We start from the raw sequence: 26707 nt of genomic DNA on the forward strand, positions 1-26707 counted from the left end.
TGGTGAAATGCAAGATTTATTCTTCATTCCTGTAAAAGATAAAATAATAACAAAATAATGAGGTTCCTCTGAAAACTTTTTGGGGGCATTCTGCAAAAAACGAGAACACTGAAGACAAACAATAATATTGTCAAAATTTGTTTTCAAGTTTCTAAGACGTGTTTCAGATGCAGTTATAAACAATCTGATATGGTGCATTTGAAACACGACTTTGAAACTTGAAACAATGTTGTATTTTAAAATAACCAGAAGTAAACCAAAACAAATAACTTGTACAGCAAAGTTCTGATTATTATTTATGATAGTGCCTGATAACCACATTATTTCAAACATAATATATTTTTTTGTCATAATACATGTATGAACATTGATAACAAAACAATTTATGTGGAGACTTCTTCAAGTTTCAATATTGTATACAAACATCTTGGAAATCGGTTTTAATGTTAGTTTTGAACTGGCATGTGTGATCTTGGCAATGAGCTAAATAAAAAGAGTTTGGGTCATATTCGACATTTTGTTTGGATGTGTTAACTGTTAGTCAACACTTGTACAGCTGATATATTACAGTCCAACCACCACTAACAAACCATAGGAGCCTAGTGGCCAATCAGGCCAGAGCTTATTCCGGTTTCTGTAGATTGAAGTGATGAAGCGACTAGGAGTATTTCTACCCCACCCCCCCCCCCTCAGATGGGATGCTAGTTCATCACAGGGTTACCCCCCAGCATAACATCTGTCGGTACCCATTTATACACCTGGGTGATCATGAAGAGAAGCACTTTGAGAGTAAAGCATCCTGCCCACGAACACAATACAGTACCCCTACAAGGGATCAAAGCCGAACTGCTTGATCTGGAGTCTGACACAAACCATAAGGCAATGGCCCCCCAAGTCCCAGCCAAATACAAACACTTTTTACAGTTGTGCTGGGAGTGTCTGTTTACACAAGGTTCAACTGTACCATCTGGGCTCCCTCGCCTGAAGGGCAATGTGCATCAAATGTTCAAATTTTCTTGTGTCATTAAGATATATTGGTGATGTATCGTTAGTTCAAACCAAACTGTCGGCAGTGTTGGTGGTCTGTCGGCAAAGATTTTGAAAAAAAGGTGGCTTGTTACCACTACCGCACATGGTGTTAAATTCTTCAATGACAACCATGAGACGTTTCCTTTTACCCCTTAGGGTAAGCCAGATAACTGTCAGAAACTACCTCTAATTTTGGAGTAATCCTCATTGAGGTAACAGTGGATTTGAGGTGGCTTGTATTAGCTTAGTTATTCCTGTCTTTGGCATTCTATTGCTGCTACACCTGTAATGTCGAGGGTTAACTTTCAAAGAAAGTGCAGTATGTTTGTTGGTGATGACAACTTAATGTGAAAATGGCTTGGCAAGGCTCCTTTTATACCAGAATGCCTCAAAAACAAGTAGTTAACATGAGCACAATCCAATGCTTTATGACGCACATCCTTGATTTATTTCTAAACAAAGGTTTATGTAAAAACAAGACATGTATACAACTAGAGTCCAAAAAAAAGGAACAAGTACGACTACCCTTTTCAACTGTTACTAGGTAAAGGTAAAGAGTTTAAAACATGCATTTTGAACATTGCAGTACCAACACAAAACATGTCCTAGTATGAAAATGGTTCTTTTCCTATTGCCTGATGTTTATGAAACATTAACACAACATTTTGTAGTTAACTCTTGGTTCAAGTCTACTGTTAGGACTTGCACAGGCTCAGTTCATAAAGCTCTTCTAGTTGCCATCTTTCTCGCACATCATGGCACAGGTGTTATTCCCCGATTTTTCCACTTTGAGATAGATGGACACTTTTGGTTGAATTCTCACTGCTGGCAGTATGGCTATCTAAGAAGTGACCTTGCAGCCATTTGTAACATCTTTAGAGATCGCTGCATGGGACCTGATGCTTCACGGATAGCTGATTGAAGCTGCTGGCACAACCCTTCAAGAACTCCTGGCATATGTTCTCTTGTGACCTCATCACGTGTGTCCAGGGCCATAAGAGCCTCTTCTATATACCTGTAACAATAAAAGTAGAACACCAAATTGGCTACCAAGTTAGACATTTGTGCTGTAAACCAAGGGTGTGATTACAGCAATGATTGTTCAAGAAGGCCAATCAAACTACAGAAATAATATATTGTATGCTTCCTCTTACATGCAAGGTTTGTATGTAGGATCATCCATGCACAAAAAATAATCTCAATGAGAGGTTGGTTCTAAGCACAAGGGTCAACTTTTGTGTACTATGCAGCGCCACCGATGTGTAGAATGGGACCAAATTTTCACCTTGCTGCCCCGCCTTCTTTCGTTGACAAATTCCAGAAATTTCTGTGGCTCACATGCTGCACCTTCTTGCCTACACTGTTGTTTACGGACGTTTGTTTGAACCACGCTTGAAAAATGATCTTGGTTAAATTTATTTATTTTTCCCAACAAAACGTGACCACTTTACCAAGCTTTTATTGAGTTTCTCTTCTACCGACCATTTACTTGACTCTTTATTTACAGCAAGGGCCAAATTGTGTGACCATTTTTAATTTATTCTTTTTTTTTTGTGACCCCTTCTATAAGGTGTTTTTTTTTTTTTTTATTATATCTATAAAAAATAATTTAAATAAATTAAAGGCCCATTGGGCTAACGACGATCGTTATAATCAGCAAACGGTGTTAATTATAAATTATGTGATAAGGCGACAGTAGGAATTTACAGACGAAAGTAACTGGGGCAGTACAGTAAGACTTTACTCAGCAACAAATAACAATAACATAACTCTGACAGCTGCAATTTTAGTTGTACTCACTTGTGCTTGAGTTCTGTATTAATGGTAAGATCCACAGACAGTTGTTGTATTAGAGACAGTAAGACTGGTTGTGATAGAGGACAAGGTGACTGGGAGAAGATAGTCTCAGCATCCACATTTTCACACACGTACATCACAACAGTTAGATCTGCTGCTGTTAGTGCCTGAGATAAAAATACAATACTGTAAGTTTTAGTTTTAACTTGTTTGGGAACTTGGGAAGCTTCGAAGGCCAAGCGACCCATACTGCTGGACTGCACGAGCATATCCCGGTTTTTGTAGCATTAAGTGGCTGGGATTATTTCTACTCCCCCCTGGATAGGATGCTAGTCCATTGCAGGGTACCCCCCCCCCCCCAAAAAAAAGCATTATTTTGCAGGTACCCATTATTTTATACACCTGGGTGGAGAGAGGCACTATAAGAGTTAAGTGTCTTGCCCAAGAACATTAGGCTACCATGCCACCCAAGTAAGGGAACTTGGAGTGAAGTTGAAACCTCACCCAAGAAACAATCGGGTTCTTTTGACCTGCCTACAGTGTACTTAAACTTAGTAGTGACAGTGGAAATAAAAAACTGCATGGGAATTTGCTTAACAACTTGCTTAAAAACACATTCTTGAAAGTTACCTCTTGGAATGCCTGACCAAATTGTCCAGATTCCAGCAGCCTTGAAACTTGAACCTGCAAAAAGAGATGTTGACTTTTAAGATAGAATTCTTAGAAGTATTTCTACTCATCCCTGAGTGGGAATGCTAGTCCACTGCAGGGTAACCCACCCCCCCCCCCCCCTCAGCATTATTTCCCCGGTACCCATTTATACACCTGGGTGGATTGTTTCCCCTCTCCTTTTTTTTTTCGGCGTCTTCTGAGCATAGCCAGATTTCTGGGGTCCGAAGTATTCTGAGCATAGCCAGATCCGAGTGCATTGACTTTTCTGGGAAGTATCATCATTTACGGGTACTCATTTTACATGGCGTTTTTGTTTCTCACATTGGTTTGAGTTCACATATTTTTGGAAAGTGTGTCAGTTATGGTTGTAATAACTCACATTTTTCAACTAGGCGTGAGAAATTGGTTCGTAAGCGTGAGTTGGCGTGAGATCAAAGTTTTCAACTCCCAGATGAGAGACTCGTCAGACTCACGTCTAAGGCGCATGAGAGTTGGCAGGTATGACACAATAACCCTGGCCAGGGCTCAAACCCAGACCGCTCGATCAAAGGTCCGGCGTGCTAACCATAAGGCCACCATGCCTCCCATAAAAGCTTCATGTCAAGTAATTATTAATACACATGGCTGGAGAAAGACATTGTAAGATTTATATGTCTTGCTCAAGGACACAAATAACAAACAATGTGCAGTGACATTTTAGCCCAACCTTTGAACCCAATAACATTTCTATCTGCGTCATAATCACTTACCTGAGTACGGGCTATATCAGGAGCCTGTGGTGAAGTAGTTTCTGCTGATGACGCTATCATTTCACTCAGCTGTTGACGTAGACCTTCCAAGCCCAATCCCATTTCTTTTTGGACTGAGTCCTGGACGGAAGCTAAGACTTCTGACAAGAGCCGCGAGAAAATCTCCTCACGCAAGCTAGTGAGAATTTAGAATTGGACATTAATGTGAGAATAATAATTAAAACAACAACAACAACAACTTGTTAACAATTCTTTGGCTTTCAAAACCAGGAATGAACTGGAATTAGAAAAATTGACAGGTACTTTGGAAAGGGACATGTCATGTTCTGCACATATTGCCTACCTGATAAACTGTGCATGTTAAAATAAAGACTATCTAGATATACTTATGATGCTAGCCAATAAGATGTGCAAAAGGCTACAAACACGGAGCCTTCTTCTTTAGGAATTCCACATTAAAGAAGAGTTCTTAATGCCAAATGAATGATAAAAGGGAGCTCTGATTTGAATATATTAAAATTACTTTTACATACTGGCGTTTACCCAGTGGAAGCACAATGTGTCAACAATTAAAGCAACGTTGATCATCCTCTTTCCTTGTTTATGTACACTTCTCAAACTCATTAATAATTCATCAAGTAAAAACAAAGAAAATAATAACTGTGAAGGAGGTTTGGATACCCGGTCTTAAACAGCATAGAAATTAATTTTATGACTTTACAGTATTTCTCAGTTTACTCCATGGTTTTTGTTTTGATTGAGAAGATAAATCAAACACTGGAGACAGTGTTTCATCTGCTATCCAAACACCTAGAATTTCATCAAAAATACTCTGCAAAGCGTGGTATTTACAACTCAATAATTATTTTCAGTGTTTGGGTATCCTGTTGAAACACTGTCTCTCGTGTTTGATTAATTACTTACCCTTCTATTGATGATGACAACTGTTTTTGTAACATGACCTCAAAGTCAGCCATAATGTTGGACGACAATCTGTCTGTCATTGCCTGGAATGACTGTGTCTGTGTTTCAAGCTGTCGCATTACAGGTTCAAGGGAATCTTTCTCTTCTCTTCTTCGGTTATCCAGAGCAGTTGTAACCTGATGCAGGTCTGTGTGTAAGACAAATCATTGGTTAAAATAACAATCAAGCTACAATGATAATGAATACGGAAACCAATGACTAAGTTATCAATGTACAGTGTAAAGACAAATTTTAGCCAGACAATAACAGGTTGACTTTGATAAGAACTTTAGCACTCCTGGTATTGGTTATTTTCACCAATGAGAAACATGCCTGCCAGAATCTTGCAGGTAATTAACAATTATCCTGCGAAATCACGCGGAATATCGCCTGATACTTAGCCGACAGCCGAGGCCGAGTTGGCTAAAATCAGACAATATTCTGCAAGATTGAGCAGGATAATTGTTTTATTATTCAACAAATTGTCAACGAAGCACATTTTCCAGATAGAAAAACTGTAATTATGCAGCGCTTTTCAAGATTTCAGATAAATATTCGCAACCTGCGTATATCGCAGGATGTCTGTTATGTACGGATGACAGATAACGTTAACATTTTGACCATATAATTATGGGCAGCGCGGGCATGTGCTGAATAATAATATCAAGTATCAATCACAGATGCAAATAGCTAGAAGTCATTCTTTTGGGTGGAAGCACCTGGAATTGCCTTAAATCCCTCAGTAATATGCAATAGGAATATTATTTTAAATGTAAATTAATGGACAAAATGTCTTAGTTTGTGATTAAACCAATGGGATTGATTTTCCACTCGCACCAAGAAAATACATGGAAAATTTCTTATAAGCCACTGGTTACCCTCAATCAAGCCTAATTTAATAACAGATGAAGTAAACACTATCAATAAAGATAAAAACAAAACAAAAAAATAAAAAAAAAAAATAAACAAACAAACAGTCAAGTGAAAACAACATACATTGCTGAGTTCCCTTATGAAAAGATTCATTGATTTGTTGGAACATGTTCTGGCACGCTCTCTCAAATGACGGCATTATAGTGCTCTGGAATGCCTCACGGTACGTCACCTGGATAGGACCCTGAAGTGCACCTGCCGCAGCCCCACCTATAGCATCTACCACTCCCTGTTAAAGGAGGAGGAAGGCGAAGACGGGGAGGGTGCCAGTCTCGAGCCAGAGGCAGAAAAGTGTTGACAACTGAAAAGAAAACTAAAAAAAAACAAATGATAATCAAAAAGCGAAAAAACATGTAAAAACGAAAAAAACAACATGTCAAACAGATCTAAAACAAGAACTGCAGGCAGCCACCAAAGTTTGTTGTATTAAGATCACAGAGAAAAGTAACAAAGTGACAATATAAAAACTTTGATTTATAAAAAAAAGGTGGTTTATTAGATCCTGTACTTTAGAAATGGGTCCTTTCCCTTAATATTTTACTTGTGCTACTTGTATAAGTTGGTAAGCTCATTCCAGAGACCATTGGCTGATACCAACAAGTAGTTTGTACATGTATTTATCTGGCTTCTGTACACATCAAGAACCTATTTTTAAAATTTATGTGAAAAAAGGAATTAATTTGTTTGTCATCATACCTTACTCTTCACCATCTTAGCAATACTCTCTTTTAAAACAGTATCTGCAGCAGTTAGTTTCTAAAGAAAAAAAATTAAATTAGGGAAAAGTATGTACAAGATGTAAAATTCCTTTCCCACCTCTCCTTCTAAAAATTCTCCACCAAAACTATTCCAGATGGACAAATGTATTTCAATCAAATTCCCATTTTCCATTTGATGGCATGTATTATAATAATTATTTATTTTCCAGAGCTTCACTAAAAATTACATGCATCTTTACTAACCAACTCTCGAGCATCATGCTCAACCTCAGCCCAATGGGACTAAAAGTTTGCTTTATACCATGGTCAATCATAAAGACCAATTTCTAAGCCTTAAATGAACCACCTTTGAAGAAAATATATCAACTTGACTCTCAATTCACGAAAAGAATAGTCCTTATTAAATGCCACTTTCTTGATAATATAAGTATTCGCAATTTTAAAGAGAACAAAGGTTACCCTTGGCCATACCTTCAGCGACTTTGTAAAATGTTTGAATCACTTTAATTTTGCGTTTTGGAATGAGACACAATTCCAAATTTTCTTGGCAAGTATATTTTGAGATGCCTTCTGAATTATATAAAACCATCTTCATCGAAGGTAAATAACATCATAATTAACGTATAATGCAGAAAAAGTTGTCTTAGTATCGGAATACCTAATTGAAGTTCTAAGTGTTGACACCTGTGACAATTGATGACATAATCCATTTACATTGATAACTGACATGCGAGTCACGGGATATTCGGTCATGTTATGGTAGCTACACTTATTGTTCCGTCAGCTTAATAATATTCGCGATTTTATTGATAATTTCAAGTAATAAGGTAGTCCAAATAAATGCCACTTTCTTGATATAAGTATTCCAATTTTAAAGAGAACAAAGGTTACCCTTGGCCATACCCTCAGCTGACTTTGTATCTTTGGAAATCATTGAGAAACTTTCAGTATTTACTAGGCATGTATGTACAACATAATTACAGTCATCTCTCTCTAAACGGACACCTCCATATGACGGACATTTGGGTTGGTCCCTACCGTTTTTCAGTCATTTGACTGTAACTAAACTCCCTATAAGACAGACGTGTACCTCTCTAAGACGGACAGTTGGAGCTAGTCCCAAAGGTGTCCATTTTAGAGAGGTTGACTGTACACAATAAGGTCTCAACTCAAACATGAAGGTAGATTGGTGGCACTGAATAATTTATGATAGTATGTGTAGATGTGTGATGCAATAGTCTTAGTAGATACCTGTGTCAATGTAGTGTTGAGCTGCTCTTGAATAGAGTTCAATACTTTCTGTACTGATGGCACCACTGCATTCTTAACTTCAGCCTTGACAGCTTTGTCCAGTTTTCCTGACAGGGTGGTGGTGAGGGTTTGTGACAGGGTGCTCTGCAGATGTTCATGTTTTTTCTTATCTCCAGAGTGTTTCTCACGCAGAGCTTTGTCTAGACGCTGAGCTAAACACCTGGTCAAGGAAACCCACACACTACAACTCTTGAAATTCCATTTACAAAAACACGCTTCTGTTGCTCAAATGGGATGGGATGGATACTAGGATGCCAGTCCATTACCGACAGGGTTACCCCCAGCATTAAATTCACTAGTACCCATTTACATACCTAGGTGGAGAGACACTTTGAAAGAAAAGTGTCTTGCTCATGAACACAATGCAATGACCCCAACCAAGGCTTGAAGAAGGTCGTACAGGGGTATACTCGTGACGCGTGATTAGCTGATTTTATTTTCCGTGAAACGTAAATTTAATAAATTTATTCTTCGTGACCCGTGACCAGAAGGTTTTGCGTGACACATAAAGAGCTTGAATTAATAACCGACATTCCTACGTTTCTTTCTTATTTTCTTATTTTTTTTTAATCCATTTGGATTTCTTCAAACACTCTTTGTAGCGTAGGAACGGGATAAAAGAGTACTTATTCTCGTGATTCGGGAAAATGAAATTTCAATATCCGTGATCCGTGATTCGTTTTTTTTTTTTCGCCCGTGAATCGTGCCAGAGACCCCCCTGTACGACCCTCCTTGAACCCTTAATGCTTGATGTAGAATCCAGTGCACTAACCATCAGGCTAATGTGCCTCCCTTGCTGCAAGCAAGGCACTAATTTATTGTTGGTTTTTCTACTTCTTCCACCAAGTTATACAGTGTACCTCAGATTTTCAAATGTTGTACCCTTGTTTACCCTCTTTGGTAACAACTTTTTCACTGTCTTTCAACTCTGACTAAACTAAATTTTTTTCTCCCACATCTAAAATTCTGCATGTGGTGAATGGTTGTTTTGGAAGTCAGAATGCCTGATGGGTCTAACTATTTCTCTAGTATCTCTATTTATTTGTCAACTATAAACACTACTGCTGTTTATTGTTTTTTGGGGCTAGGAGAATTGTTGTGGTCAATTGTCTATTGTTTGTACAGGGCAGAAGCAGTGAGTGAGTTGGCTAGAGAACCATAGGGAGAGGCAATGTAAAAGTTAACATAGCACATAGAAAACACTGCACAATAAATTGGATACATTCTTCCTTGGAAAAATCAGCCAGTGTGCTCCCTAATCTGGTAGAGACCCTCTCTTCAACCATCTGTACTTCATGCATTACTGAAGTCATCTTCTGTTGTTGGTCGGCCTGATACAGGTTCAGCTGCTGACGAAGTTCACTGATCTCCGTTTGCTGTGATTTGACCAAACTCAGGAGTTCTCCAAGTGATGACAAGATACTACCATCCTGCAAAGTTTACTTACATTTAGAAACTGGATATTTTTTTACTATTTTTACTGCAATGTGTGGCCCTAGAAAATGTCCATATTCCCCCCCCCCCCCCCCCCCACCCCCAGAAGGGGTTGGAAATTCCTGGGAGTGGGAGGCATTTCAAAGGCCAAAAAACTTTACAGAATGTATGAAGATTAAATGGAATTTTCAGAAGGGGGGGGGGGACTTTGGAGGAATGAAAAACTTATGGAACTACACAATCAAAGGAACAACAAATGGCCATAGGGCAGTTTTTAATTGGCAGTGAGTGTCATTAAACCAAAACTGAAGTAATGACTCTGGCCAATCATGAAAGACAAAGACAATCCATTTAGCCAATCAAAATTCAAAGTTTATACATGAAGCCAGTGCAAAGTGCAGGAAAACGTGTGCAAATGAACCATGATTGATCTTTGTTTTTCTTCTCAATGGATGAGAAGAAAGTGGTTTGAAATTAAAAGCAATCACTGAGAATAGTAAATTAAAATGCAAAACCAAAGAAAGTGTGAAATACTTTGAACAAGTAGACCGGACCAAAATACATTATCCCAACAACAACTGAAAACATGGCTCTTTTTATCCAAAAAAATGCCTCAAAGAGACAGTGTCTGCATTGTGTATGGCTTGCAAACTCTTGCTCCAGCTTGAGCTTGTGAATCTGCTACATGTCCACCGATTCTGTGTATTATTACATGTAACATAGTGAAATAATAATTCTTAATCAATAGATCATAGTTCTTTTTACCATGGTAACTTGTACTTGGTGTGGCGGGATATCTGTTGTAGTTACAGGTGTGGAAACAAAACTAAAATTGAGAAGAAAGAAATAGTTATCACGTTATTTTTCCTACTCTTGAACTCAATGATTTAGAAACTTAAGACTCTTTTATTGTTAGAAAACAAGCAAGCCTACTAAAAGGCCAATCTTTGCTTACATCATGTTCTTCTCCATACTGACATAACTTATTCTTAATTTTACCCTGGCAGAATTATAGACCTAACAAAAGTGATAGCAACTATGCCTCTAATCTTAGAATTAAACAAATTAATATCATTTATACTTGTAACTATACTTGTTAATTTTTTTTTATAGCTGTGTGCCAAGACTTGCCACAGTGACTGCAAAGCTGTGCTTGGTTAAAGTGAATTGTTTGAATTGACTTTAAATGCATTTTCTTCCAAATTTATCACAATAATTAAATTTTAAATTTTGGTATGATGTCTGCTTTTTTTGTCTGGAGAATTTGTGCTGTCAGCAACTAGATCTCCCAGTAAGGACTACAACCAGCTCACTAATGAAACAGAATTCACAAATGGAATAGTAACTCAATCAAAAAGAAACAATTCATGATCTTATCGTTGTATATGTTGTGGTTTGATTTTACCTTTGGTTTCAAAGTTTTCAAACCAGTTTGAATTTTATTTCTCGTTGTTTCAGATTGTGATAAAGAATATGAGACAACGAAAAATTAAAACCAAACTGGTTTGAAAATTTTCAAACCAAATATAAAATGAACCACAATACCTACCTTGATGGTGACGTAGGTCTCTTTCTTGCTCCACGTGATTCTACTGGTGTGCCAACAGGTAGTGCATGTGCTGACTCAGGACTTTCTCGTCCAGTTGGAACAACTTCATCTTCAGCATTCATTTCCCACTGATCCAACAAACCATCTTCTGTAAACACATCTTCTCCATCTACTTGGACCACGTCACCTTTCCCTTTTCCTACATCTTCTAAATTTATAAGATTTCCTTCTGCGCGGGCAGACAACGGTCTCAAACTCTCACTTGTACTGGACCCTGAGCTGGATTTCCTATCTCGTTCACTTTTTTCAGAACCCTCTTGTGTCTCTGCCTCAGGTTTTTGAGACTCTGGTAACTCTTCCTCACCTTCGCCTTCTTCTTTATTATTATCGTCATCAACGGATACTTCAATATCTTTTTCTGCACTGCCAGGACTACCTGATCTACTCCTTTCATTTGATGAAGTGTTCTTTGAACCACTTGAACCATTCTCGACACTTGTATTTATCAAACTATAGGCAGACGCTTGGGTCTCAGTGTTCATTACTGGCACTAAAGGCTCAAAACTTGACGACATTGGACTTGACCTGTTTTGAACTGATCCTGTGTGAGGACTAGACTGGAAATTTGGAATAGGAACTGAACTAGGATCAGGTGCCTGCGTTGGTGACCCAGGGAGGGGTAAGGATGTTGGCGTTAGAAGGCCACTGTCATGAGCAAAAGACCCTTGAGGTGTAGCTGAATTGCTTGATCTGACAGTAGTGTCAGACAGTCTCGATGACACAGATGAACCGAGAAGCTCATCGACTGACACTTGCGAGTTATTCAGACCAGAAACCATGGTGACACTGCTGCCCCCACTGCTGCTAACAGCTTCTGGGCGGGGTGAGCCCCTGGATGCAGTGTTAGCAAAGGCCTCTGGTGTTATTAGTTTTGTTCTCGCTGGAAGAGGTCCATCGGTATGTTCATCAGGCTCCTCGGCATCTGTGCTTGCTTCTGTTCCTGTTTCTACCCCACTTAAGTCAGACAATGCATCATGTACAACTGTGAAAGCAATAATAATGCAAAAGTAGAGCAAGAGCTCAATTCTTGAATGGGATTAGGAAAAAAACATTTGACTACTCAATGTAGCTTGAGCAGGAGGAAGGTAAAGCTGTCAAAGTTGCATGATTGCTGAATATCGAAACTGAACTGTTTCTCACAGGTTATAAAGAGAGTTTCAACTTTTGCAAGTGCTTCAAGGCAACACTGACAATATTACACAAACTTGTAAACAACACAAGTTACGTTACATGTATGAAAATGAAAAATCATTATTTAGAAATTTTACTTTCCCATTCACCAATTAAATGGAAACCAACATTTTTTCCCCTTGGAAATAAACACTCAGTGCAGTCTGTATGTGTATGTATTGGTGGTTTAAAATGAATTCCTTGTCAAAGTGATTTCAAACTAAGTTAATTTGTTTTTTCCTTTGTTCCAGATTTATTTCCATAATTCACTCACAAAGAAAATTGGTTTGAAGTCCTTTTGACCTGAAATGCATTTTGAACTACAACATGCATGTACTATTCTCTTAACATGCAAGACACTCACCAGATTGACTTGCTACAGTTGTAAGTGACGACAGCGTTGATGGAGTTGGTGGAGGGACAGATGGCTCGGGCTGGAAGTGCACCAAGAGTTCTTGCATTGCCCTGTACAGTAACAAAACAGATTTATCAAACAGGCAAAGTCAAGAGCACAAGTGTGTGACACTTTACTACTTATTGGCTCTTTCTTGTCATAGCAACATTATCCTGGAAAAACACCAAGTTTTTAAACCTATATATAAGCAAATGATCAGAAATGTTTCTCTGCCTTTCATGCCAGGTCCAGTTGTTCAAAAGGTGGATAAATCACTATCCAGTGGAGGGGGACAGGGGTGGGAGCCCTGGAGAAAAGCGACGGGAAGCGAGAGAAGGAAGGGGGGAAGCTGGCAGGACCCGGGAGAAAACAAGTAAAATTTTGCAACATTATTTTTGTTAAATTATGCAATAGATATGGGACAAAGGGAAGAGAACTGCTACGGAAAGGGGCGGGTGTAAAAATTATGGGGAGCGGGAGTAAAAGACAAAGGATGTGGGAGGTTCCTGATGAAGAACCTCCTGTCCCCCTCCAGTATCAAGGGGATAGAAGAGTAGGTTTCTTTACCACCTATTCACAACAAGACAGTGATTTATCATTCCAGTAGCCCAGGGCTTGCCTAGTAGATTTAACACATCTCTTGCCTTTGATAAGCACTTACTTGGTTTGAATACAGTATAGCTGCAACTGAACACCATATTTCTTTCCTTTCTTATCTCCAGCAGCTATTTCTTCCAGTCCAACATGTGAGGAATGAATATCATCATCATCATGATTTTCTCCATTTTCCTGTCCATTTTGCTTTCCATGCGATTTTAGCTTGAACAATTTGACTTGACCAACAACAAAACTAAGTAGCGGCTGTGTAAGACGGAACTCTGCTACTGAAGTGACATGTGCATGGCCTTCTTCAAAGTCTTGATGGAACATAAGTACATAAATAACCTGGTGTAGGGAGGACAAAAAAGATAACTTTAATTCAGAACAATATTCCTTTTTATTATATAAACATCAGTGAATTACAGGAATTTTTCGGTGAAAATATTTTTTTTTTGGTTATATAATTTTTTTTTTTTTTTTTTTTTTTTTTTTTTTTTTTTTTTTTTTTGGAATATATTTTTTTTTTTTTTTTTTTTTTTTGTTATTTTTTTTTTTTTGTTATTAATTTTTTTCCCTCTTTTTTTCTCCCTTATATTATCATCAATGGTAGTCAGAACATCTATAGTCTGCCTACAGATACATCGCAACATACATCTGTACAGAAAAGGCAAAGTCTGTATTTCAGCCTGGTAGCCATCAGGCTGGTGCTTAACATTTTATCTTTTGTTTCCATCTTTAGTGTGAAGCATCTCTAAGTATTTCAATCTACTCCCCTCTGGAAAGGATACTTGTCTACCCAAAAGACCTGCCACTCCCTCCTCCTGGCATTTAATTTAATGCTGGTACCCAGTTATACACCTGGGTGGAGAGAGGCACTGAGTTCATTCTCATCCCCATTCTCGTCCCCTCTTGTTCTTTTTGTTTCTCTTAGCTGGCAGGGCCTTGACACAAGAAAGGAAGGGCTCTGGGGACATTTTGACTGGCTGTTTGAAACAAAGTAATCTTAACAAGAAGTCAAAAGTGCCATGACTCTCTGACATAGTATGTATAGAAACATAGAGCCCTTTGTGTCTTGTGCCTAGACCCTGCCAGCTAAGAGATGAAAAGGGCTATGGGGACAAGAATGGGGGCGAGAATGAGCTTAAGTTACATCTGAGTGAGTGAGCGAGTGAGTAAGTGAGAGACTTTATTTAATGAGGGTGACCCGTGACAGTAACTTAAGTTATTGATAAACTTGGGGCCCTAAGCTTAAAATAATTAAAATATAAAAATATATATATTAAAAAAAAATAAGTGTATCTAAGTATCTTTCCCATGAACATATTGATAGTCCCTGACCAGAGCTAAAGCCCAGCCCACCTGTTCCAGTCAGTACATTAACCAGTGGACTACCATGCGTCCCACCAAACATAGAGTGAAGTCTAAATTTTGTTGACCATCCCTTGAATACTATCCAAACATCAGTATTACACAACAAAGTAGCCAAATGAACAAAATATTTGACCTTTTGAAGCCAAGGTGTTTTTAATTATTGATTCATGACTGTAGACATTTTTGACCAAATATTATGATTAAAATATTCTGTCCAAGAGGTGATTGAAATTATTTTATGAAATGTTATTAAACTAAGGTGCATATAGCTTGGAATTCTTTTTAATAGAGCTTGGAATTCTAAACTTTTAACAGAATTCCATTGAAAACCATTAGAATATAAAAGTGCAAGAAATAACAAAGCCATTTATACCTTTTTGAGAACATCTGAAATTACCAAATATGATGCTGAGAGGTCCAAGCTCACTTTCAGGAAAGAATGATGGATAGAGCTTAAAAAGAAAACATTGCTGTTGCTATGATGCATTTTCAATAAATACACTGTGACTGTGCTATTTTATTGACTGCACTGACTGGCCAACTGACATACGCTGTAGTGACTGGCTAGCTAACCGACTGACATACACTTAGTGACTGGCTAGCTGACTGACTGACTGACTGACAGACTGACTGACTACTGACTGTCCAACTGACAACACTGTAGTGACTGAGCTAGACGACTGATGACTGACAGACTGACTGACTGACTGACTGGCCAACTATAGTATAGTAATTAGTTCTATTGCCTACTCTCGGATATTGTCTTTTCAGTTTTACTTTACTTACATTAAGAATAACAAAAATTGATTCTTTACATCATATGTCATATTAAAATTATAATTTTTTCTGTGCTTGTGTTACCTTCCTTTGAACTTAAATGTTTTACCACTATTTTTGATGTATTTCATTGTCAGCTCTAAGTAGGTACTTAATCCTCTCGTTCCACTGTCCTTACACAATTTGAGAATTTTCATATCCCGCACACATCAAAATCCTACCTTTTTCCGCATGCTGCTCACTGGAATGCTCCTTTTCATTTTTCCATCTGTATGACATCCTATCTAGCTTTTCAGGTTATTCTGTGCGCTGGGTTTTTAACTGTTGTTAGGTATTCTCAATTCATAGCTCTTACTTCTTTTATTTTCCTTAGTAAAAATTCGGTGCCACCAGTTTTGAATACTTATTTCTGAGGGTGGACGCTGTAGTGAACCCGAAAAATTAGTATGCTGCTGAGACGATGACTGACTGAGATACAGAGAGAGCCCACTGAATACACTGCAGGACTGCACCTGACTGACTGAGACTGACGGTCAACTGACATACGTGTAGTGACTGGCTAGCTAACCGACTGACATACACTGTAGTGACTGGCTAGCTGACTGACTGACTGACTGACTGACTGACTGACAGACTGACTGACTGACTGGCCAACTGACATACACTGTAGCGACTGGCTAGCTAACCGACTGACATACCTTATTATAGGAATTTAACGATACATGTAATTAACGCGAATTTCAAAAATTCGCGTTAATTACATGTACCTTACGCCATTGTAAATTAAAATCACACTATTTTTCAGCATTGTTATTTTAAGACACCTTTATTTCCGGAAAAGTTATGTTTAAACGACATCTACTTCTCCGTGAAGGCTGCAGGAATAACAGAGGCAGCGGAAAACACGAGGACGGGATGTACTCCATCCCTGGATCCATTCATTAAATATTAGTCACTATTTGGTCTGTTTAAGTATCTTTGTTGTGTATAGTTAGTTAGTAAGTTCTCTTCGCGCCATGAGGCGCATAAGGCTGTAACTGTCTCTCGCCAACTATCAGAATTAAACCTCAAGTTCTGTTGTTGGACGTTGTTGTTTTGTCTTTTAAATAGGGTAGTTTGCTATAAAAATTACTACGCATCAAATTCGCGTTAATTAACTGCATGTAAGCACACACCACACGAGAATTCGCGTTAATTAAATGCATGTTAACATAAATTTTCGACAATTCGCGTTAATTTTATTACACGTACATTTTGTTCGCGTTGTTAAAATGCTTTGTTATATTCCTATAATAAGGTACACTGTAGTGACTGGCTAGCTGACTGACTGACTGACTGACTGACCAAACGACCAACAGACTGGCCAACTGACATACGCTGTAGTGACTGGCTAGCTAACCGACTGACTGACTGACTGATCAACTGACACACAGACTTAGACTGAGCGGTCATTGGTCCATTGGTCAGTGGATCTGTTGATCAATGAGTTAGGGGATCATAGTAAAGCATATTTGAACATATATGTATGAAAAATGCGCTATATAAATACATTATCATTATCATTATCATCATTATCATAGTCTGATAGCCAACTGTTGGTTGGCCGTACATAATCTACATGTATTGGCCAACTGGTGGTGTTCAATAGACTACCAACAAGCTATTGCTTTTAATCACTAAAATCAGTAAGACTAGGGCATGAATATTGGCTACATGCTACACAGAAACTCTGAATTCAGTAAAAATTCACACAACTTACCTGGAACTTGTTACATCTGGAGACGCAAATCTGCAAATAACATGCAAAATATCACATTGGTATTTTATCACTCTATTTAACAATTTAGTAAAGTTTTTTTGAATAATTATACATGTATAACAGAAGAAGACAAGACTCATTTCCAGTCCCTGAGCTGTAGCAATTTACCTGATTGTTTGTAAACACGACCATGTGACTGTACACCAAACTTTAATTTCTCTGTTAAATACAGCTCCTGTGATTAAAAATCTCCACATCGGAAGACTAAAAAAATAAAAATAATAACATTATGATATTGTTATTATTTTATAACCACGTACAACAGATGCACAGACTACATCAGGATAGAAGGACAGGAGGTTCAAGATGTGGAATCCTTTGTGTACCTAGGCTCGGTACTTGACAAATTTGGCGGCACAGAAGCAGACATCAAGAGGCGACTAGCACATCTGGAAGTCGGGCAGATTCAGCCAGAAAACCAAGCTGCACATCCTGAACTCAAACATGCTGTCCGTGTTACTATATGGAGCCGAAATGTGGAGAGTGACAACAACTGATCTCAACAAACTGGATGTGTTTCACCGCACATGCCTGAGAAGGGTGCTGAGGAGATTCTGGCCCAATCAGCTGAGCAACGAAGAGCTATATGAAGCAACAGGGAGTACACCGGTATCAGTTCTCATACGAGTGAGAAGATGGAGATGGATAGGGCACATATTGCGGACAAGTCCAACCAACATCTCCAGGACTGCACTTACGTGGGCACCTGAAGGTAAAAGGAGGCGAGGCCGGCCAAGAGAAACGTGGAGAAGAACCGTGGAGATAGAAAGAAACCGGCTGGGTTGGTGTTCGTGGGGGGCAGCTGTCGCATCGGCGGCGAACCGGGATGGATGGCGCAGTTTTCTGGCCGGCCTCAAGAGTCCTCATGGGCCCAATGAGGATAAGTAGTAAGTAGTACAACCAAACACAGTTCACAAGTTTTTAGTAATCAAGGGAAGTTTTTAAAGTTTTTAATATGTTTCAGCCTTGTTACTTCTTTATTTTCAAATGTAATAATATTGATCCCTAAGCAGTATTTTCACTTACTCTTTATCTTGTGAAGTCTGATTGTCGGTAAATATCATACAGGACAGAGGCAGGTCACCATGAGGTTGGAATTCATGCATACACTCTACTTTCTCTGACAATTGCCAAAACTTGATGTAACCATCCTCACTGGCTGTTGCTAGTACTGAGCCATCTGGTGAAAGAGCTCCCTCTGAGATTGGCTGAGAAAATAGATTTTTAAACTTCACATAAGTAAACAGAAAATTTTCTGAGGTATATCTAATTAATATTTTGTTAATGTTCTAAGGGTTTCAACTTTCTTCAGGCCTTGAGTAAGTTTTGTTTTGTGATTGGCCCATTTTCGCAGCCAATAAGAATAAAACCAAAACCAATCGTGACTCGCTCAGATATGTTGTCCCATGCGGCTACATGTATTTTCTTCAAGTTTTCACCGGTTTACTGGACTGTCTGTCCTTTGTGATTGGCAGGAGTGATTTTGGTGAGTGGTTTTGGTTTTATGACACTCAATGGAAAATTGCTCTATGTACAACAATGTTAGTTAATTAGTGTTTTTAATTACCTTTGTATGCCCATCTCTGATTTCCAAATATCCTTCTCCTTGTTTTATTTCATCAATGGACACTTCTGTTCTTCCACACCATTCAGCCAAAGAATCAATATCTATGACCTCCACCTGACACATAGAAGATGTTAAAGTTGTTATGAACGTAAAAGGACAAAAAGAGACAAAAGAATGTGGATTCAGGCATGGAGTCATTCATGCAAGAAATGAAAGCCTGGGACTCTCCTTGCAGAGAGTACAGAGAGGTAAATTGCACTGAAATATTAGGCAAGAAAGTTTATGTATAAATTGTGGAATACCACTGTAATGAGCTTTTTAACCTTCATGATTTCAAAATACATGAAGACAATACTTGTCATTACTCAAGACCCCTTCCCCATAACCAGTAAGACAGGATACAGGGGGATGAGTGACAGGGACATGTACATGTAGAATAACAATGAATTTTCCTTTTTTAAAAAATCTACATGTTCCCCACTTCTCCCCATTGAAGGCCTTTTTAAACATGGGAAGGGGGCTATCAGATAGTTTTTTTCAAAGAAGCTAACAAAATTTTGTGGTGTCTGAAAAAAAAATCACAAAGGATGCCAACAAAAGTTTGGAGGACAAGAATTAAATGTGTTTTTTAAGGAATGCTGAAAAGAAACAAGTATGTCAAAAGTATGCCTTCCTTCAGGGGTAAGCATATAACAAATGGAAGGTCTCAATAGAGTAAATGAACCTTCATTACACAAAAAAGAGTAATGTTACCTGATTTCCATGTGTAATGGCCAGTGGACGACCTTCCTCTCCAGTGGATTCTTCACTCCTTTCTTGTTCCTCTGCATCAGGCATGTATGGAGTCCATATTAGTCTGTGATGCTCTGAGAGTGTGCTAGCAGGGCGTTTAATGTGAAGTTTTACTGAGTATCTAAACAGTGGGTTAAGGTATGCCCTGAACAATAAATTGTTATTGGATAAAATCGTGGTAGGACTAGGCTCACCTGTTGATCTTACTGGATGATCGAAATTTAACTGGAGCTTCTATGCAGTGATATCTCACAAGGGAATCAAAAAGTTGGAGGTAGAATTGCAGTGCTCGGGATTCGGATTAATAACCATCAATGGTAATTAATGATTAATTCATCAATGATTAATTCTGATTATCTGTTAACGATTGAAAAGAATACTCGAGTTTGCCATTTTCTTCCTGGATGACCCAGATATAAACATTACCACCCTCGTCAACACAAGCCAAGGTGTTAGAGTCTCTGTGCGAAAAAGCCAACTCACTGATCATGCCGACAAATCCCTTGATTAGTGTCCTAGAGGCTGTCTCCGGGTTAAGAAGCCTCACGACATAACCTGTACGGCCTGAAACAAATATAAGTTACAGACAAGATAAGAATTTGCTGTTGGTGCCAGATCCTTGGTCGAATATTTTCTCTTTTCAAGATATCTATGTGTGTTAGCATAAAAGAGCAGTTTTAAATAGAGCTTTACCACAAAGGAGCTTTGTCCAATGTGCAACAAGTGGCAGGGGAGGGAGGAAGAGAAACAAATGATTCAATAATGTTAAGGCTTGATCAAACACGACTGAGGGCCAACAAAGTCAATGAAAGCTCAAACTTTTGCTCTCCACTGTTTCACTACCAACTACATGCATCATGCATTTCTATCAAAATGTAAGCTCAAATATTTATTTGCTGGGCATATGTGTCAACTTCCACATGCTCACAACTGATGCGCTGATGATCTGATGAGAGTTGAAGCAATTTTTTATCCCTAAGCTTTTATTAAACTTATTTCCATTTGACCTGACTACATCAGCCACATCTTTGTTTTTGTTTACATATGGGAATTTCGGTATTATATTTTTCGCAGAGCTTGTTAAAAGGAAAGAGATCACTGTGAAACTGCCTGAAGTAATTATTAAACAGACTTCAAGTGCAATAAGTTTTCTCTTTGCAAAATTTCGATGGCATCCAAAATGGCCGAGGCTGACAAGGATCCTTTAAGTTCAACTCCAAACAAACAAAAGAATGATAGAGTAACTAGACTAGTCAAAAATAGGCATCATTAGTTTTAAAAAGCATTTGTGGCAGTCTAAGACTTCAGTAAAGCAAAAGCACAAGGATGGACAACGACGATTTTTTTTTCAACATTCGAAATGTCCTAAATTAAATTTAGATGGCAGAGAAAATGGCGGGGGCTGACTACCTAGGCTTCTATAAAATAACTGTTGTCTGTACCTCTGAGAGCATAAGCAATACACTTGCTGCTAACAGCTATCAGACATCCTCTGTAGTACCTCAGCTCCCAGTCATAATTCACCATTGAATTAAACTTAATCTGTAAAACAATAAATCAAACATGGGTATTAGTCCAAGTAAAAAAAAACAAACAAAATAAATGTTTCTTGTCCAGATTTTTATAAAAAAGAGAGCGTGTGGGCGTTTTTTGTTACATGTACCGTATTTTCTCAATTAAACGCCCCCGGCGTTTATTTCAAACTTAGCTTCGTGGATACAGCGTTTATTTGAATGGTGCAGTTTATTCGAGCAAAATTTGTATTAAGAAAGGGCTTTTAACCATTATTTGTGACATGATTGCATCTTGCCATTATACCTGAAGCATGTTACACCTCAAATAAATGCCTGAACGGCTTATTTACCACTCCACCTTGGAGACCCAGCGTTTATTCGGGGCCCGGCGTTTAATCGAGAAAATACGGTGTTTGTTACAGTATTTCCTTCATCGTCAAATTCTCCAGAAGCGAACTTGCAAAATAAATCCTGCATTTGAAATTGACCTTAGCTATCTAGTACAAACCTAAGGTGCCGAGGCTTTAAAATTTTGGCCTGATTTCATATTAAAACGCAGACAAAAGCCATGCCTTACAGAATTTTATTTGTACTTAATTGAGGAGTAAAGCCTGTTGGTTTTTGCTTATTCCAACTATTGCAATATCAAATAATAAAAAAGAGAAAGGGCCCCAAAAAATGAAGCAGGCAGGAATGTTGTGGTTTAAATTTATCTTAAGTTTAAAATTTTTTAAACCATTTTTTTCCTTTTGTTTCAGATTATGATAATGAATATGAGACAATGAAAATAAAAATCAAACTGGTTTGAAAAAATTTAAACCAAAGATAAATTTAAACTACAACAAGAAAGAGAAACATTATTTTGTTTTTTTTTTTACTTGGCCATGTGGGTTTAAAAAAAGAAGAAAATATAATCACCACCATCATGTTCTCCTCTCAGTATGGAGAATGGAGCCAGAAAAATACAAAAATTATAATTCTGGTTAATTTAAACCAATCAGCAAATTATTGAAAATTGTCCCTGATTATCACACATGCACTACAGTATTGGCTCTTACCTTATTACTAGCTGTGGCACTTGTAGGAATGGCTGCTTCACTGGTTATAATTTCAACATCACTTCCATATACTGATTTACTGCCTTCGTTATCATTGCCTGTCATGTGACTGTAGAAGGCACAAAAAGATTAATAGACATGTAACACTATACATGTACATGTACATCATCAGTGTGAAATTTCATAGTTATCTTCTTTTTCCCAGGAAATGGAATTTTTTTTTTTAGACTAGGTTGCAAGTTGACATCGGTACATGATAATGTATTGTTCCAGAAAATATCCATGTATGTAAAGTTTCTGGAACAACACATTATCAGAATGTGTGGTTCCAGAAAATATCCATAACCCCCATGGAAGGGATTTGCCCTATGATCCCCCACCCCTCTGGAAATTCCATTTTAGCTTCATACATTGCTTTAAAGTTTTGGGTCTTTCTGACCCCCCCCCCTCCTCCTCCCCCCCGGAATTTCCAATTCCTTCTGTGGGGGGAGTATGGATATTTTCTGGAACCACACAATGTACCCATGCAGATGTCAATCTGTCATGTATGGGTGGGTGAGACAGCACATAAACTCCATGGTTGGGTAGGTAAGACAACTGGCCTTTTGAGAAGACTGAGACTGTCACTTTTCTGCATCACAACAAAAACACAGCCTGCTTGCTCCCCTGTTGTGTCAATGGGTCTGTTTATTCATATTTGGTGGGGCAGTAGAAAGGACGTTTTTGTCTCATCATATGGTGCCAGATGCTGACCAATTATTTTTAGCACTCTGTAACAGTAACACAACTACAAACTATTATTATAAAATTTACAGCTTACATGACTTGTTTAACAGGTTCAAGAGACATTCTTGAAGCAACTCCTTCACTATCTGAGGTAGATACATCAGACATCTGTTCCTTTCCCTATAAGAAAATATAACACAAGAAGCTTTGAACACTATTCTTGGAATTTGTAACATTTTACATTGTGATGCTTAAGAAAGAATCAACAATTTTTACCTTTCTTAAAGGTGAAAGAGAACTTGCTGTTGATGCTGTTTCACTGAAACAAAGAAAAATTAAAATAAACAAAAGCACAAACATACCTATATATAGAACAAATAAACACACACATTTTTAGTGGCCTTAACATGTAGGTTGTGCAAATGTCTAGCAGTTTCTCATACCTTTAATATTCTGGCATGAAATTGAACCAACTCTTTAAAGATGATTTCCGTCCGTATTGCGCAGACTCAGGGTTTGTTTTCATTTTTGTTTTGAATTCGTTGAAATGTTACACTTCGGTGATAGCGTACATGAAGTTTTTTAGTTCGCCATTACGGATCGTTTCGTTTAAGAATTCACGATGAGCTAAAACGTCCGTTTTAAATACCGTCGAGCTTCTTTTACTTGTTATTATTGTTTTGCAAGGATATCTGGCGTTAATAATGAAGAAAAAGGTACGTTTTGTCCTGGAATTTTTATTTTTGCTAGTAAACATTCTTCTGTTTGTGAGACTCACAAACATTGCAGGCGGAGATTGCGCAGTACGGACTGGAAATCATCTTTAAGTCAGGATTTTTGTGTGCTTTTGGCACATGATTATTTCCCTGCTTCTCCATTACTCCCTTATTTCTTTTCACTGACGTATCTGTTTCCCAGCTGAGTTGGTTGTGCATGTCACTATTTGCATGAACTGTAGTTGTGAGGATTTACCCACCAAAGGGGCCACACTTGCAGTCAATCTAAGATTGTGGTTAACAATTGGTTCATGTTTAGCGTGCACTATAGAGTGGTATGGTGCACGCAGACAGTTTGAAGAATGCGAAAGAAGCATAAGAGTTGCTTGAGGCGATAGCCGAGAGCAACTCTAGCTTTTTGAGTGCTCTCAAAACTTCCCAAGTGCAACATAACTCGATAGTTCACAGCTAAAAACATGAACCAATTGTTTTTATAATATATTATTGCTGGTGGAAATGTAAATTTAAACCAGCGCCCAAAACTCATGCATGAGAAAAATTCCTGGTGAAGCGATTTGCTCATACCATGGTCACGCTATTAGCTCAAGAGTACTGAATTTGATTGTGCCGCTTTGCTAGCTATGTTATGATTTAAATTCGTTTGGTGTTTGGTTTGAAAGATTTCAAACCAGGCTTAAACTCTATTTACCTCATAGAATCTTCAGCATCTCTTTCTCCAATTCTTTGTCTTTCTTCGCCATTACCTACTTTATTTTCTGCTACGTGTAAAAAAGAACAATAATTATTATTTTACTAGCTCCGTGAGCGGTCAAGATGAAACGAATCCCGTGCTCTGATTGGCTACCCGAGCGGTCAAGATGGAGCCATCTTGACCGCTCGGGATCGCCCGCTGTGTTCCCGCAAGCGAAAAACTTTTCAGTTCCGTTGTCGCTACTTCAAAAAGCTTTTCCGTCGTAAATTTGAGCTATGAAAGTATTTTCCGAAACAACACAAGTATTTTCTGTCTGTTTCTAGCGAAATGGAGTCCGATAACAAAGAAATAGGTATTGAAGTGAAATAATGAGAACAAACAAATTAATCAACAAATGCTAACGAATTCGTGAATTTTATTTGCCACAACAACCACCTAATACAAAAATTAAAACGCAAAGCGACTTGAAGACATGTTATCGGTTTTTTTTCGGGGAAAAAGGGAGAGATGTCAGTGACATACCTGAAGAATAAAGACTTTGGAAACTAGTCGTTTGTGTAAAATCTTCAAAATGGAGAAAGCGGACGGCACGGCGAACCAGGCATGCGCACTGAAAGCTTTTAAAACATCTTTTCACCGAAGGCTCTAACGCTCACGTCGAATAAGGTTGGGTCGAACATTTATATCAACGATGTAGGAAAGTTCAAGCTTTTCCCGTGAAGTGGTAAGTCCCAAACGCTTTCAACAATCACAATTTCAACATTCAGCTCGTGTCGGGCAGGTTTGCACCACAAAAGTGCCAGAAGCGAGCAAATACTCTGCAAAACGTCCAATAATCAAAAGCTGGCGGCCAGATGGAATGGACATTCTTGTTTTAAGGCTTCAAACTCAACGTTGATTCACAATTTTAGCCATTTCAATATCCTTTTGACGGTTAAAAAGAGTTGAATTTCGCTGTTGTCGCGTCATTTTACTTCAACTCGATTCATTCAAGAATTTGACAGTCACCCGTTAAACTTTTAAACCAATGAAATGATTTTAGCGTGCGCCATTGATTGTGCATGCAACTGGCTTCCTTTTCAGTACTCGATAAAAAGTCAAATAATAAATCCTTAATTGACCAAGCTTGTTCGGTCAAGATGGCAGGATATTGGCCTCGTTCTTTTTTTGCGTGTTTATGGACCTCGACTTCGTCTCGGTCCATAAACACGCAAAAAAAGAACTTGGCCAATATCCTGCCATCTTGACCTCACGCTTGGTCAATAACCCATATTTATCATTACTCAAGAGCATTACCGGTATATTTCGATGTTAAAAAACATAATTGCAGTTAATATTAAAAAAGCTATGGTATTTAAAGCTGTGAAACTGATTCATATAAAAATTAAATGATGCACAGAATGTACATGTTCATAAAAAAGTGATAGTAAAATATTTTATAAATAGCTCAGTGAAATACAAGTACAAACTCTATATGATCATAATACAATAACCCTGTAAGACAATAGCAAAATCTTCACGACATTTTTATCCCACTCAAACAAATTAAGCTTAAATATTTGACAGATGACAAATTACAAAATTGGTTGAACAAAAGTCAAAACTTTTGATTTCCTATTAGGTATTTAGCTCAGTGAAACAGCGGTTAATTTTCCTCATTAATGTGTTCTCATTTGTAAAGTTGGAATTCACTATAACATGCCTTAATTTTGTCTTTTGCACGCACAAATGATGAACGAAAATATCTCTTGAGAAAGTCGTTCTACGTACCATCAGCAGCGGCCGTGCTTCCACCTTTTGGAATGTTCAGCAGGTCGCAGAGTATTTTTGAGGCCATGCCTCTTGCATTATCGTCCATGTCTAAAAAATTCAATGGCGAATTTTCCTATACCGATACTTAAAACCTCTAAGCTTCCAAATTGCTCGTGTAGAGAGGAAGTGTTCTTCATTACAACATGGCGACAAAAAGCGCACGCATAAATTATTCAAATTTGCCCTCTTAAAACCACTGTGATTGCGGGCGCAGACTCAAAAAAATAAACAAAAATCGTCACAAAAATCCTAAAAAAGCGGGTTTATAGGATGAAGAGTTTAATTTAAAAAAGAAAATAACTTTTTTTGGTTTAAAAAAAGGTTTCATTTTTAAGGGTATCGTAGCAAATAAAAAAAACTACATTTGCAATTATCCATTTTTGCACTATAAAATCTGCTGTACTAGTGTGATATCTATAAAAGAGTTTTGAGTGGCGTTAGCAAAAAAAACTTTTTTCCACGT

At 38.0% G+C, this 26707-nt stretch overlaps 1 protein-coding gene across 2 annotated transcripts; it reads right to left on the reverse strand.

Annotated features, from left to right (window-relative positions):
- Positions 1 to 1454: 1454 nt before the first annotated feature.
- LOC144651646 (enhancer of mRNA-decapping protein 4-like) lies at positions 1455 to 26390 on the reverse strand. Of its 2 annotated transcripts, none has more exons than XM_078511593.1 (26): positions 26203 to 26390; positions 24430 to 24496; positions 23281 to 23323; positions 23099 to 23184; positions 22279 to 22387; positions 21149 to 21248; positions 20087 to 20270; positions 19668 to 19827; positions 18915 to 19028; positions 18374 to 18555; positions 17456 to 17551; positions 17288 to 17317; positions 15125 to 15203; positions 13442 to 13725; positions 12751 to 12851; positions 11157 to 12198; positions 10373 to 10433; positions 9396 to 9603; positions 8114 to 8325; positions 6840 to 6899; positions 6207 to 6372; positions 5172 to 5358; positions 4248 to 4422; positions 3457 to 3510; positions 2830 to 2993; positions 1455 to 2044 (listed from the first exon to the last, which is right to left on the reverse strand). In XM_078511593.1, exons 1-26 carry the CDS (start codon positions 26288 to 26290, stop codon positions 1867 to 1869), a joined length of 4230 nt encoding a protein of 1409 aa, XP_078367719.1. In that variant the 5' UTR covers positions 26291 to 26390; the 3' UTR covers positions 1455 to 1866. The 2 variants fall into 2 exon arrangements, with proteins under 2 accessions (XP_078367719.1, XP_078367718.1); XM_078511592.1 differs by having other exon boundaries at positions 24430 to 24499.
- Between the last annotated feature and the right edge of the window lie 317 nt (positions 26391 to 26707).

Source organism: Oculina patagonica, chromosome 4 (genome assembly GCF_052425735.1).
Source record: "Oculina patagonica isolate OP01 chromosome 4, crgOcupat, whole genome shotgun sequence".
Taxonomy (NCBI): Eukaryota; Metazoa; Cnidaria; class Anthozoa; order Scleractinia; family Oculinidae; genus Oculina; species Oculina patagonica.

Bases quoted from the DNA above. Each gene is read 5' to 3' on its own strand.
- LOC144651646 (XM_078511592.1), bottom strand. From the start codon at position 26,290: ATGGACGATAATGCAAGAGGCATGGCCTCAAAAATACTCTGCGACCTG. The intron at 20,271-21,148 runs GTACAGACAACA...TATTTGTTTCAG, and splicing joins TATTGCTTATGCTCTCAGAG to GCCGTACAGGTTATGTCGTG. The intron at 9,604-10,372 runs GTAAAAAGAACT...TAAACTTTGCAG, and splicing joins ACCAAGTACAAGTTACCATG to GATGGTAGTATCTTGTCATC.